The 15394-nt window shown below is 43.0% G+C and overlaps 1 protein-coding gene across 6 annotated transcripts in view; it reads right to left on the bottom strand.

The window, feature by feature from the left end:
* Positions 1–15394, bottom strand: part of TENM2 (teneurin transmembrane protein 2) — a 3493894-nt gene that overhangs the window by 343453 nt on the left and 3135047 nt on the right. For all 6 annotated transcript variants that reach the window (XM_054691588.1, XM_054691585.1, XM_054691584.1 and 3 more), the window contains one exon: positions 2719–2928. In XM_054691588.1, the coding sequence (XP_054547563.1) occupies positions 2719–2928 (210 nt within the window). The remainder of the gene's footprint in view (positions 1–2718; positions 2929–15394) is intronic.

Below are 15394 nucleotides of genomic sequence, written 5' to 3'. Positions count from 1 at the left end.
TTTTAACAATCAGGTATAGGTTGAATATATTCAAAGGGGTATTCTTTCACCTAAGAAAGAGACAAACAGCAAACTGGTACCAAATATTCTGAACACGAGATCATTGCCAACCTGAAAAAAATTCTGCACAATTAAGCAGCTAAACACAACACAACCAATCACACAGATGCTTTGCTTGTACCATGACACCGACCAAAGAATCCAGCCCCTTTCATCAAACTCAATTCAGAACACCCAGGCGCATCTCTGCACTTTGCATCCTCTGTGTCAAACTCTATTTTCAAAACTTTATGTCAAATTTAAATTCATGGCAACTCTATTCAGATCTTGATAGAATCCCCAATTTGCCCTGGACCCCAAATCCATTTTACAAGACAGACATACAGACGCAGGCATGTCTGCCCACCCCGCGCCGCCCCGCCCCAATGCATATGAGGAAACATATATTTGAATTTGATTTGTACTCTGTATAGCTAAGCCAGTGTCAAGAATTTTGAATGGCTGTTCACTGGTCAGAGTTTTAACAGTTTCTCAGATAAATATCTATTGAAAACAAGGGTATCACAAAATTGGGCCTTCACCCCTAAGGTGGAGAATTCGATCAGCACAGCGCTTGTTTGGGATAAACGTGGGCCCTCCAATTTTCTGAGGTATTTTCACCTGCTATGGAAGCTTAAATTGCTATCAATCTTAAGTTAGCTAAACAAATTGGTGTCTGTGATGAACAATGGATAAATTTGACTCTCAACACACAGACCTGTTGTGTCCACCAAAATGAGGTCTTGATTAGACATAAAACTAACCAAAATACCCTATCAACAACTTACAATCCAATAGAATTATCAGAAGAAAAGAAATCACTCTCAGCATTGTCACTATGAAAACATTCTAGACAACTCTGAGACATGAACTGACCTCTTACAGAAATCATCTTTGCTGGGGTATCCATACCTGCATAAAAGGATATAGTTTTTAAAAGCTCATTTTCTCCCTAATAATTGTCTGTTTTTAAAAAGCTATCAGCAGGTGCACCTCATTTCAAAAGCCTCTTGTCCTTCATAATACAATATTCATCACGATTACATAGTATGAAATAAAAAGCAGCAAAATATAAGCGAGGGTAGTTCAATTAAATGCAACATAATCTGTGCAGCTGAAAAAATGGTTCTGTAGCTACAATCAGGTTCCAATGAAAGAAAAAAGGGAATATATTTCCACATATTTTTAATTATATAGAATTTCCTCAAACATGATTTTTCATAATATATTCCATTAAGTTAACATCATATTTGAAGAAAGAGCATTTTCCGATTTCATTTTAAGCCTGATTTTGAGCAATTACAGTGTCATTGTTCCGCGGTAGAAAGGTTGAATTCATTTACTGTGTGGTTATGCTAGTTATGATTGATGTCTCTTCTCCAAATGATAAACCAATCACCCCAATGATGTAATGTCATTTTAAGAGTGCCATAATCACATTTCTCTCAAACTAGAAGCTCTGATGAGTTCTAATAAAGATTTATGGTAGATTAAAGGCCTTCATAATATCAACAATGGATTGCTCATTTGATGAGAGATTTGATTAGGTAATTTTTTTTGGAAAAAGAATATGAGTTTACTAAATATATCAGCACTGGCTTTGAAGAAGGGCATGGACCGTCACAAGTAGCAATCCATCACTCCATCCCCAGGATGAACCAATTGGAATGTATTGAGGAGGTCCTTCATGGTGGAGGCTGGGACCAGTGGTGGCATACACTCCTAGATGGAGTCAAAATACAACTTCATCAAGGAACCCTCTTGGCATGGAAAATTCTGTATTGCTTTTGACAGGACATGTTAATAAATATTACGAGTAGGCAATTCCAAAGGGAACTCCAAAGCCTTTGGGTCAGAAGTAAGTCATTTCTACAATTGTCTCTTGATGGATCATGTGTACTTAAGCCTAGCTATTACGCGTTTATGTTCACATGGACACATCATCAACAGAAGAAATTCCACCTACAGCTCAGAGTTTGGAAACCGAGACTGCAGCCACAAAACCCTCAGACGTGGGACAGGCCTCTGGGGCCGCTCACTTTGCTCTGTGAATGTGGAAGCCATAAGGACTGGGGATTTTGAGGCAGTATTTATCATGGTACCATACACTCAGCTTGTTAAATTCAAGTGAAGAGGCACAAGTAGCGAGTTTTACAGGAGAGGTCACCCCCAAACACTTCAGACTTGGCAAAACATTCGGTATTCATGTCAAGGGAACACATTTTAATCACAAAGTCATCTGAACAAGCGAGGAAGAAGAAGTCAAAAGTCAACCATCAAAAGGCAAGGGATCTCAGATGCACACAAACTGGGCGTGTGAGGGTGACCAGGGTCACTCGGCTGTGACCGGAAACATCGTAACACAAAAATTCAATATTCCATTGTCTCTGTGCACTTCACCTTTGAAGCACACTCTGCATGCTCTCCTGTACAGCGCTGGGCAAATTCCTCCCACTGAAGGAGGCCCACACCCTGTTAGGAGAAGCAATACCTCTTCAGTAACCGTGACCTTCAACAAATGTACCTGGAACTACATTGCTGCAAAACAACAAATGCATTTCAACTTGGTGCTCACCATACCACCTTCTCCCCAGCCCTGGTTTCAGAGTTGTCATTTTGCTGGAGGCACAAGGACAGCACGCATGCAGCCCACACAATCAGACATCACAGTTTCCTTACCACTGCTGGAGGCTTGCTGGGGCCCTGAGCATGCTCTGAGCAGGTATGAATTGGGGGAGAATTCCTCATCGGGGTTGGTGTCCATGATTTGATGGGAGGTGTTGCTGTCTAGCAATGGCATCTGGCAGCTAACGGGTGGAGGATTATGGGAGCTAGGCAGCTGAGCAGATGGGAGGAGGCTAGACGAGGATGTAGGTGGAATGGGACGACCTGGGAGAGAGGACAGAGGGGTCAAAGGTCAGCATGAATGTCATGAGAGCATCCAGAGAAAGTTACATTGAAACCACCTTATATGCCAATATCCACTTTCCCCTCACTCCCAAATGGAATGCTCCAGAGGTATTATCTCGAGGGGGTTTGATCAGGCTCCAAATGACCAAATGTACATGACAGGTAGTTATATATTTTAGAAAACCAGCCTGAGTGGAAATACACATCTACACAGTTCAAATGGAATCAGTCTGGGAAGCATTCACTTCATTCAGCACCCCCACCACAGTCCTCATCCAGGTCTGCTCCATCTCACTGTCTCCCTGGTGTGTCCCCGCTTCCTTGTGGCTGTCTATCTGCAGCAGGTGCTTCAATCACCCTGTTTTGTTCAGTATCATTTCCTTATGATGCCAGTGCAGAAAAAAGAAACCCCAGTTGGTGCTGAAAGAAACAATGTTATCAGAGGACCTGGTTTGGGTATATGCCATTCAAGTTGCAGCTCCCAAGAACCTGTCAATGGTGCAGAGGGAGCACTTCCCATCTCTTGGTGAACCTCTCCCTTCTCTGCAGCAGCCAGGTTGACATTTGAAAGACAGAAATCAGGCCACATCCCTCACCTGGTTGGGAACCTCCCATGGCTTGCCACTGCATGTGGGAAGAAACCCACACTCCTTGGGATGACCTTCGAGTCTTGCCTTCTCTAGCACCCACCACCTGTGTGTCCTGCCTCATGTCGAACAGCAGCCCTGCCTGTTATCTCTAGTCAACGTGAAGAGTCCATCTTTATTTCCGCTGCCTGGGCACGCCAAGCAGTTTCACTTTTGGCCTCTTCACTCTTCCTGTCTCCTCTCTGCGGACAGCTCTCCCCCGCCACCACCTCATGGATGGCTACTCGCCAGCCTGCTCATTCTCTTCACTCAAGCCTTCCCTGCCTGCCTTCATAAAAGCTGCCATCCACTTTATCCAATTAACTTGTCCAAGTTTGTAGCCCTTGTTATTGTCTAAAGTGGACTTCTGTCTATTTTATTCTCCTTGTATCCTCAGTGTTTTCCTAGAGAATAGCACCTGTTGGATGAACGAACAAATAAACAAGATTGACTGAAAACAAACTAATTAATCTGGAGTAGAGGCAGAGGAGAGGTGGAAAGGGCAGAACATTTACATGCTGGAAAGTTGGCCAACGTCCCTGGTCTCTTCAACACGGGGATTTGGGGGCACCACGGGAGAATTCCTACAAAGAGCAGCACAGCTGTGAGGAGGCATGCCAGCCTGGCAGGGGGTGGGCTGTGGCTGGGAGCTGCTCCCGGGGTCAAGAAGATCTCCTCCCACCCGGGCGGCTGTTGCCACTTCTCACGTGGCAGGGAGCTAGCTCCTGGCAGCCAAACTGCTGACTGAAGATGATTGCCTGATTCACCCCTACATCTCAGGGCCCTCACAATTGCTTTCCTGCTGGTTTGTGCATTTGGGAAACTCAGAAAAAGGTTCCAAGAGTAGCAGCCCAAGTGATGTGCCCTTGAGTGGAGGGTGTGGGCAGAATGACAAGGTTTTCAGAAAACAGACTCAAAAACCAGGTTTAAGTTTTAACCCAGACAGGCAAGGCCTTGGGTCAGGAGAAAGGCGCTTTCCTGCTTGTAGATATACAACCTATGTGGACACATTTTCAGTCACCTTCTATGGATGCATATTTTCATTGCTATTTTTATAACTATATTTCTTGATCTATCCCTCAGTGCATTAAATGATACTGATAGATCAATGTGGTTCAATCAAGTGTGGACTCAGCCAGATACTGGCCATGCCAGAAGAAAAAATGAATCAAGACACCATCCCAGCCCTCAGAGAGCGCACAACCTGGTTGGGCCCAGCTGGTAAATATGTCACCTTAGTACCACATACTAAGGAGCAGGAATGGTGCCATGTGAGGACATGGCACTCTGGGGGCAGCAATGGGGGCTGGCCCAGCCTTGCCAGGTAGAGGGAGGGGTGGAGAGTCAAACAAGGATTCCTGGGAGAGGTGGTACCTGAGGAGTCTTTGAAAAAGAAGAGGAAAGGGAATTGCAGTGAGAGGAAACACAACCAACAGCTGCACTAGCATATTCCATCTCTGAGGGTGCCAGGGGCAGAAGAGACAGGAGATGTGATATCCTTATAGCTTAGATGTTGGGGTTCCCACCAGTAACACAACTGAACAAGAATCATCCCTGAGATGGATCAATGGCTCAAATGCAGTTGGATCTGAAAACTGTAATTCATTCAAAACTGCTTTGGAGCTAGATCAACAGTGATATTCTTTCCAGATGTGCTGGCAAAGGTAGTTTAAACACATCCGAATCAGCACAAACAAGGAAATCACCTTCTCCCTAAGTCACCTCCACTAATAGTTACCATTGTTAGTACTATTTAAACCCCTAGCGATTTTACACATGCCTATCTGCCATCCCTGTGCCACCACTTTGCATATATGCTCTTATTTAATTCTGAAAGTGATCTGATGACATTAGCATTATTATCATCCCCATTTTACATATGAGGAGACTGAGGCACAGAGCGGTGAAAATACAAAGTTAGCAAGCAGCAGGGGACAGGCATCCAACTAGTGTTTGATTGGTCCCGAATCCACCCGCCAGCCACTCTCCATGGCACCTTCCCAAAGGACATAGTGACAAAAAAGGTGACCTCAGAGGAGGGGGTGATTCCAGTTTCCCATCTCCCAATTTCAAGACACGCTCAAGATTGCAAATAAGTATATTTCTTTGAATAACCACTTACAGCAGCTATTACTTGGCAGAGTTCAAAGTTTCTCTCCCAATGTTGTTATGAAGTTCAAAGTGGCCCCTACATGGCAAAGCCCCCCCCCCCCACCTTCATCGAGGCTCCAGAACAAGGAGGTATCCCGGCCAGACACCGTGAAGTGGGTGCTGACGTGCAACAAGCAGCGAGGCTCCGGCAGGAACAGGCTTTAACTCACAGTCAGTGGGCTTTAGGGTTTGTATTATTGAGGCATATCTGAAACGGCGTGTTGAAGAACAAGGATGGCTGGAAGCCAATTTCTAAATTCCTTTGAGTGACTGAGGTGGAACTGAAGTTCAAGTGCAATTTTCCAGGCGCCTGATAGGATAGTTGCTGTGAAATCATTCTTTACATGAACTTTTTGAAATTTGGTTCAGCATGAATTCATTTCATCGAATACAGACAGAACTGCTTTTTAATTTATACAAATACAGACAATGGAAGAGCCGTCAGAACACAATGAAAGCGCCAGGGTTATTTGGGTGTACCGAAATACACATCACAGAATTGTCTGATTCCTGTTATTTCCCTGCCCCCTTTCATGCCATGCTTTGGTAGCTCCTTAAGCTCTGTTTGCTGCTGGTACCTACCATTTACTTGGAAATTTCTCAGTCCCTAGATCTGCCCCCAATCAAACTGTATGCTGTTCTCTATTTGCTATGTCATTTGCTAATTTTGTTCGCTTATGCTACATTTTTCCCCCTGACTACTCCAACTGACAGATACCATCTGTACAGACACCAACAGGTTCCAAAGTACAGGGGAGAATGCTGGAACATACACAAGCTCACTGTATAGACCCTGATTTCCTGCAGAAATACCTAGCATGGGGCAGGCATGCAACCAGGGGTTTGCATATACCTGGTTCTCACTTTATGCCCTACAGAGCCTTTCTGACCCCCAAACTATTTCTGAAGTTTCATTCTGAATGTGTATAGGGTCCCTGGCAAATATACAGAAAGCTGGGTTAATTGATCTGTTGCAAAGTAGGGAGAAACATACAAAGGCAGCAATATGCCATTCATTAAACTCATATGGTCTTGTGGATGTGTGGGCGTGTATGTGCTTTTTCCAAATCCCCATGTAAATCAAAGTCTAATTATCTGTATGAATGGGTTTCCCCTGACTTAAAAAGAAATGGGGACTAATTCAAACTTTACTAATATATCTCTTTCCAAATAAAAACAATTTTGTGACGAGTTTCAGCTTCTGAAAATGTGGGAATTGAAAAGAATGACAGTGAAGCATGTCCATGGTACCTGGTTGACTGGGAGAGGCTATTTGGAACATCATGCTAAGAAGGGTTCTGAGGACAGTTTGGTTGCAATGAAGGATGACTGACAATTAGAAAAACCATGGTCTGGGAGTGGGAGCTATGCTCCATGCTTCATCATCCATTTCAGCCACACCTGAAAACTTGACCCTACACCATCCGTGGTTGAAACAACATCACGGTGACTCCCACGTCTCAATTACAGTACCATTTTTTCTCTGTAAATTGATTTGAATTCAGATTTAGTTCTCCTATCCAAGATGAAAGGGCTAGAATCACCTCTCCATCCCCAAGGCAGTAAATATTCCCCATGAAATTGCTGCTCTACACAACTGTTTTTTACATAATCACCAATTTATGATAGAGGGCACACTGCAGATCAATTTCCAAAATGTATTTAAAAAAACTGGATCCTTTGTGTTCAAAAGATTCATGACTGAGAGATATTAACATGTTCTGTGTAGACAATGTGTAACTGATCTACATAGTGACAGGGTCTCAGAGTATTTTGTGGAGCAGAGAGATGCTCAGGAAAAAAAAAAAGACAAATGAAAAAAGCAGTACCAGGAAAAATTACATCCACAAGAGTAAGTTCAATGACATCATCACCAACTATGTGTTGTGCGGAGAACTGAGCTGAGTATCCGACAGGTGTTTTTCTCTTTTGACATTCAGGACTTTTCTATGAGCAGTGTAGATTCCCATCGTTATAGGTGACACCCGTCGTTACACTGAGGCTTAGACTAATTTTCCTAAAATTGTGTTTTAGAAAGCAACAGAATTAGCCGGGTTTGAACCCAGGCTGTCTGATCCCCAAAACCAAGCAAAAATGGCTCACTCTGTTATGTCTCACATTAGACAAGAGTGATTACTCAAAAGTGGCTGTGATGGGAACCCTACACTATGAGTCCCCTTCTGGAATGTGCCACAGAGATCATTTCACAGGAGGTGATTAACCATTGACAGAAACCAGGCTCCTCCTGGGGAAAGTCCTACATCACTGACATGGGAACACTCATTTGTACAGAGAGAAAGTGGTTCCTGAATCAAAACTTTGTAGATTCAAGGATTGAATAAAAACATGACTTCTGTGTTAAAGTTGAGTACTGCAAAAAGACTGTATCAATATAGGTGAAACAGCTGGTTAGAGGAATTAAACAATTCTCCTAATGCTATTTTCTAATGCTTGTTGTTTATTAAGAATCTCACTAAATTATTCACTTCCCCCCATATGCTTTCAGGTTGTGTCTCTATTTTTGAAGGCGTTAAAAGGAAAGGTACATAAATACGTGTGTAAATAAAAATAATGTCAATGCTTGGGATATTACCCTCCCCCTTTTTTAGTATTTAATGAATTCTTTTCCAACTTGTTTTAAGTTCCATCAGAACATTATTCAGGAAGGCATTCCAGATTTTCCAAGTTCTGTTTAGTTCTGCACACAGATGATGTGTTCATCAAGGCATGGGGGTGTGGCAGCCAGGCTACCAAAATAAAGGCACAAGGCACCCCAATGGCAACTCTATCTGGTCTCTCTATTTCCAGTTGAAGGGAACATCCATACAACCACCTTACATTCATTCAGTCATTCAGTGTGTGCCTAGCATCAAGCTTAGAGGTTCATTTATGCCCTTTCCACAAATATCCTAACAATATACCATCTAGAGATGCAGGTATATTAATAATACACCCCAGGGGCAGAACCAAGATCAACTAAGGTCTGCAAATTACCAAAATGACAACAGGAAATTCCTAAACTTTTGTCCCAAGTGAAGCCCTGGACTTCAATGGATGTGGTCACCTAATTGTCTCTTGTCAGTGTTTATTTTTGTATTCATGCCAGAAATATTTGTCTGTCCTGTGCAACGGATCCCAAACTTCTTAGCTTACCCTATTTTAGCAGTCCTCCAAGACCAGGTGAGGAGCAGAGGGCACAGAATTTGGAGGCAGGCTGACTGAGTTCTGCCAGTTTATGTGTGGGTTTGAACAACTTATAACACTTATTTGGAACTCTCTGGTGATAATAATACTGACCTCACATATTACTGTAAAGACTGGGGAAAACATAGATAATTCCCTAGAGTTGTGTTTGACACACAGTAGGTGCAAAAGACCCAGATGGAGTTAAGGAAGTTTGTAGTTTTGGCTCCAGTTGTTCACAAGCACTTAGCGTGTGCATGGCTGTGCCCAGGTAGACAGGCTATCATTATTGGGGCTGACTCTGGGAGATGGTGAGACTGGAGCGATGTGACTCAAGGGGAATGGTTGCCTGAGATTAACATTAACATGGAGGAAAGCACAGATGAGAGATGAAGGAAAAGAAATTCCCGATGACATTGGCAGAGCACCAGGATTCAGCCAGACCTGAAGCAACATTTTTCAATCTGTGAATCACTTATTTTCCACCTACTCTTTATTTTGTTTTGCTTTTTCTTTAAGCTAGCTTGAGTTGGTTTTTATCACTTAGAACCAAAATCACAAAGTCTAAGTGAGAAAATGGCTTGGCCAGTGCCATACCGTTATTTAGTAGAACTGGAAATAGATTCCAGATCATCTGCCTCCAAAATGATGAAATTTTCATGTTCTGTAAGCTGACTTCCTGATAAATCATAAGGAATCAAACATGGGGTCCCAGAGAAACCACTTATGGAGGGAGGTATCTAATCTATTTATAAAACTATTGTGGATATCAAAGTGTGGGGGGGATGCAGACAGATGGCTCTCTACTTGTTACTACAGTAGCTTTCTGTTCTCGGTAGTGGAAAGAAACTCAGATCACCGTCCAGCTGTCATTGGAACTTATATATACCACACTGATCTTAGGGTAGGGTGAGAAAGACTTAATTTCTTTCCTGTATCTTAAATTAAAGAGAACAAAGACAGTAATTTTGATAATAACTATAGACTGCAAAATGACCTCAATGTAGATAGCATCTTAAAATTAAAATAGATACATGTTTATATATATATATATATTTGCATGTATATGTATTTATTTATATCATGTTTTTATAGTCTCTGTAGCTTGCTGCTTATGTTAGGCCAAATCAGTTGTTCTTAACAGGTGACAATTTTCTCCTTAGGGGACATTTGGCAAATTCTAAAGATATTTTGGTTGAAACAATTTGTGTGGTAGGGGGAGAGGCAGGAGAGAATGCTACTGACTCTAAAGGGTAGAGACCAGAGAAGCTGCTCACACCCTGCAATGCACAGGACAGTCCCTATGGCAAAGAATGATCCACCCTGAGGCTGGATGTCAATAGAGGAGGCTAAGAAATCATGGGTCAGACTTTGTGATAACTTGAAATAAAGGATACTTCTTGCTCCATGGTCAAGTTTTAAGTAATTCTTTTTTTTTCCCCAATGGAGAAGAATGAAAGAGATATAGAAGTGAAAATTTTGTTTTAGTCAAGTCTTTCTGACCACCCAAGAAAACATTAAACAAATAAGTTTGTATGTTATTAGGGGATTTAAGTTAGAGAACCAGAGAGTTCCTGAAAGCAAGTCTAACTCCTCTCTGAGGAAGGTGGAGCTGCCATTCTCTGTGAGGACCAGGCTGCCTTTACAAAGCTACTCAGGCAGAATGTTCCAGCTCAGCTTCAGGGTATTGAACCTCACCCAGGAATTTTCATGACTCCTGATGTCTTCTCAATGAGGCGAGATCATTGTAACGGGTTTGCTCTATGCCACATCATCCTGTTGAAAGTTTTTATTTTCACAGGAGAAGACCTAATTGTCCTCTTCACTCACACTTCACTGAACTCAGCAAAGCCCAGCTAAGAATTTTCTTGAAAACAAATCATTTTCAGATGGCCCTGGCAAAATGATTCCGATTTTCACACAAGCTATTATACATAATTTATGGAGAGGCTGGCGGGCAGCTGGACTTGCCCCAGTTAAAGGGGCTCTTTCCGGAGCTTGAGCATGAACTGTCTTCACAGTTTGGGGCTCTATGTTTTGGGGTGTTGTTACTGGGTCTCACTATCAACTTTCATGTTTATATATCACATCTTCCTGGCAGCATTGCACTTTAGAAGGTGTCAAATATAGATTAAGCTGTAAATGGAGGGTAGAGTTTATTTTTGAAATATGATTTCTGTATTTTTCTAATGTCAGCCCTTTCATATTCATGAGGGACATGCAGCAAATCTATGCAGCTTCCCCTTTTGAGGACACAAAATCCATGTTACCTGTAGTGACTCTATTATTTAATGAAAGATAATGGATGCTCAAACACTTTCTGACCAGAAATCCCTTTATACAAGTACTCTTTTTTTAAGATTTTATTTATTTTTGCATAGAAGAACTGGGGTGCTGGCCAGAGGTGTGGGAGGTGAGACGATTCACCAGAGACAGAATGGGGAACAGAGCAGGCAGATATACCTAAATACACCGCTGAGGGGAACAGCGGGTGAGATAGGAAAGGTCTGTTGCACCAGATATGGGTTAGCTCCCTGGCTGGGAATTGAACTTAGGCTGTAGCAGTGAATGCACTGAGACTTAACCCCTAGGCCACCAGGGAGGTCCCCTTATTTTTTTTTAATATTTATTTATGCAGAGAAGAACTGGGGTGTAGGCCAGAGGTGCGAGAATTGAGAAGATTCACCAGAGTGGGGAGCAGAACAGGCACAGCTACTGAAATACACTGCTAAGGGGAGCAATAGGCAAGTCAAGAGAGTTTTGCTGCACCATGCATGGATTAGCTCCCTAGCCAGGGATCGAACTCAGGCCGTAGCTCTGAAATTTTTAACCCCTACAACCTTAAGGAGGCCCCACACATGCATCTTAATTACACCTCCTAGGTCCTTTAATATGAGCTGACATTATTATGTTGGTAATGTGTTGTTTAGATCAGGGCTGGCCAACAGAATTTTCTGTGATGATGGAGATGTTCCGTGTCTATGCTGTTTAATACACGTGACTGTTGAGCACTTGGAATGTGGCCAGTGTAACCAAAGAACTACCTTTCTAATTAATTTAAGTCAACATAGCTACATGTGGCTTGTGGCTACCATATCTGATAGCACAGTATAGATTTTGGTGTTTCCTTTCCATACAATGGCCAATGAAGCTACAAATTTGCTAACATCAGGCTTTTTTTCTGAACTCTCCCAAGACTCCCCACTACTTGCACAATACCATTCAGACTCTTGTATTGATCTTTCTCTCCTTGCATCCCTCCCGGTGCATGGGAGGCATTCCCTCCTCCTTGGCAATCTCAGCTTTCTCCTGTAGGCTTTGCATCAACCCTTCTTTATACAACTTTCCTCATCACCTTACCCACTAGTATGCAGGGCATACGTCTATTATTGTACCAGTTAGATGTGAGCTTATTTGTTTGTCTAAATGTATGACTCACTCATGGACAATGAGTGGCTGGAAAAAGGCTGTGGATTCTTCGTCTTTGTGTCCCAGCTCCCAGGCGACAGACGGTACACAATAAATAGTAGTTTGATTGGTCGATGATAAAAATCACTCCATAAACACGAATTGGATGCATCAAGTACATGTGGTATTGACTCCACTGCTGGGCACTGTTGGTCTTAGGGTTTAGGTACCTCTTAGTGTGTCAGTATCTTGGTGAGAAGAATTTTTTTGAGTTTGAATGTGTTTGTCCTATTAATCAAGTAGCTAGAACATAAAGTCAGTACTTCATCCACTCTCACAGGAAGACATAGCTGGGTGTGACAACCTTGGAGGAAAAAATGACTGTGGGTTTATTTTTTAAGATTTATTTATTTATGTATACAAGAACTGGGATGTAGACCAGAGATGCGGCGGGGCGGAGTGGGGGGTTGGAGAGGATTCGCCAGAGAGTGGAGAGCAGAACTGCTGAGATACACTGCCGAGGGGAGCAGCAGGAGAGGTCTGCTGCACCATGTGGGTTAGCTCCCTGGCCAGCCGGGGATTGAACTTGTGCTGCAGTGGCTGGCAATAACTTGAAGGTGCTGTCTTTATCCCTTGTACCACCAGGGAGGCCCCAGGACCCCTTTCTAAGGGACTGCCCAGGATGGCAGTGTAAGCAGAGCGTGGGCCTCATCAGGTGACCTCAGAACTTACCCCCTGTGAGAGGTGAGTCCACTCTAGTGAAGGAGCTTGGGAGATGTGCCTCCATGCTGTGCAGGCTCACACGGTGAGTGCACTAACCATGTGGGGGGCAGTCCCTTAGGCGTGGGCACATCCAGCTGGGCCACACACGGAAGATACCTGGGTGGTCTTCTTGCCTTCCTGGGGACTGTATTACACTCTCAAGAGAGCTTAGTTGGGGGGAAACCTGGGCAATAAAGATTTCTAGAAGCTGTATGCTCGGGCCAAAGCTTAGTTTTCAAACAGATACCTTGGGAAACATCTTCTAAGACATGGAAATCTTTCTTACTCACTTTTATGTTTACTTCTGGTATTTGTGGTACATGGAAACAACAGTGCCACCCATCACTGGGTTTATGATGCTCTTATGATACCAGACATTCTGTCTGAGCCCTTTATATCTATTATTATCACTATGCTTATAACAACCTACAGGATGGGAAATGTGATTCCCATTTCAAAGACAAGCACACTGACGTGCAAGAAGGATAAGTTGGTAATCCTTCTTGGAGGGAAAATGTGAGCCCAGTCATTCTGGCGCTAAAGCGCATGGCATGCCGCATGAGAAATGACAATGGAATCTATTAACCTTTGTCATGACAAAGTACTGATCACTGATGTGACAATATCACTGGCACTGGAACCAGGCTGAAGTTCAAATCTTGGCTCTGCCTCTGATTCGCTGAGTGACTTTTGGCAAGTCACCTAACTTTTCTGCACTCAACTGATAAGCAAAAATGTGTGTAAACATACTCCACAGATTACCGTAAGTATTAAATGAGACATTCAGATAAATGTTCTGGAGTAAATGGTAAGTACTATTATCATCCATAAGAAGGATGTGAGATAGATGTGATATCCCTCTTCTAGGATGAAATAACATATATGAAAGTACATTGCAAATGGTGAAGGGCTCTACAAATGGTAATTGTTTTCAATCTCATTATTGGAAGGCTTTTCAAAGCTTTGTCTGATGAGAGCAAACAGTTCTCAACACTAAATCTGTGTTTTGCTCTGTGCTTTAGGGATGACAAAGAAAGCTCTGGACTCCAGGCAACAGATGCTCCTTGTATTTCAGCTCTCTGCTGCCCACACTCAGGGTACCCCACCTGCTCCTTACTGAATAGTCCTTGAAAAGGGGCAAAGATTAGCTATCTTGGAGTCTAACCCCCCATGACCCACAGAAACATTGAACATTCTCCTTCAAAGATATAGCAATGTTTTGACATTGGAATGAAAAATATAAACAAGATTGGTCCCTGGTTTAGCATTGTAGGAAGACATGGATTTCACATGTGTTAGTTTATTCCTCCCCTCAACAGTCATTTGAAAGTCACTGTCTAGTACAGTAAAAAGCTCCCTCTTACAGTATAGTTAGAAAGAGTACTGGAATTCTGAGGCCAGGTTTGCTTATGACAGATAGCTGTGGGACTCACCCTCACCAGGAGGCCTCACTCCATGCATGCGTTTGGACTGTGCCATGAACAGCATCAGGTAGGCTTAAGGCGGGGCCCTTGGTCCAGTGGGAGGGACTAATGTCCACTTACATTTCTTGAGCATTTGTGATATTCTAGCAATTGTGCATCACGTGTTTCATGCTTTAGAATTTATACAATGCTTCTCATAATACTATCTGGAAGGTACTATTATTATCCTTATTTTAAAGATGAGGGAACTGAGGCTGCTAGATCAAAGTTATGCAGCAGGTAACTGGCTAAGACACAAATTTGGATCTCTGTGATGAAGCACGGTGTGGCCACATACAATCATGCAACATTAGAAATGGAAAGAGACAAGAGTAACTCATTCCAACTAGGATCAACTGCAAAGGCAGATTAGGATTGGCAGGCTGGGGGTGATGAAATAATCTGTAGGAAGTCCTCCCACAGATCGAAAATTCTACAATTTCTAAATAGTATTCTGCCCACGTAACAGGGATGGGTTCAATCATGGGGTTGAGATCACAGAAGAGGTTGCATCCTAGGAGAAATCCACAACCTTGCTTTCTACCGTGCACCATCCTCTTTGTCTCCAATCTGGCTAACTCTCTCCGTGAAGGTCAGAGCGAATCTTCAAATTTTTCTCTTCAGACCCAGCAGTGGCAGGTGCCTGCAGGCGAGTGTTCTCTGAAGGCTCACTTGGAACGCCCTCCAGGGAAAACCACGCATCAATGCAGATAGCTGAAGACATGAAAAGCAGCCTTCCCAGGGCAAGAGGAAACATGATGGGGAAAAGAAGGAGGACAAACAGCTCCACAACCAGAGCATGCAAATCACGCTGACCACATACACCAGTCATGCACTCATTGAGTCCCACCA

This window comes from Talpa occidentalis, unplaced genomic scaffold, assembly GCF_014898055.3.
Source record: "Talpa occidentalis isolate TD23 unplaced genomic scaffold, MPIMG_talOcc4v2.1 talOcc4.9, whole genome shotgun sequence".
Lineage (NCBI taxonomy): Eukaryota > Metazoa > Chordata > Mammalia > Eulipotyphla > Talpidae > Talpa > Talpa occidentalis.
Note: the sequence above shows the minus strand (reverse complement) of the source record. Positions and strands in the feature narration are given on the sequence as shown.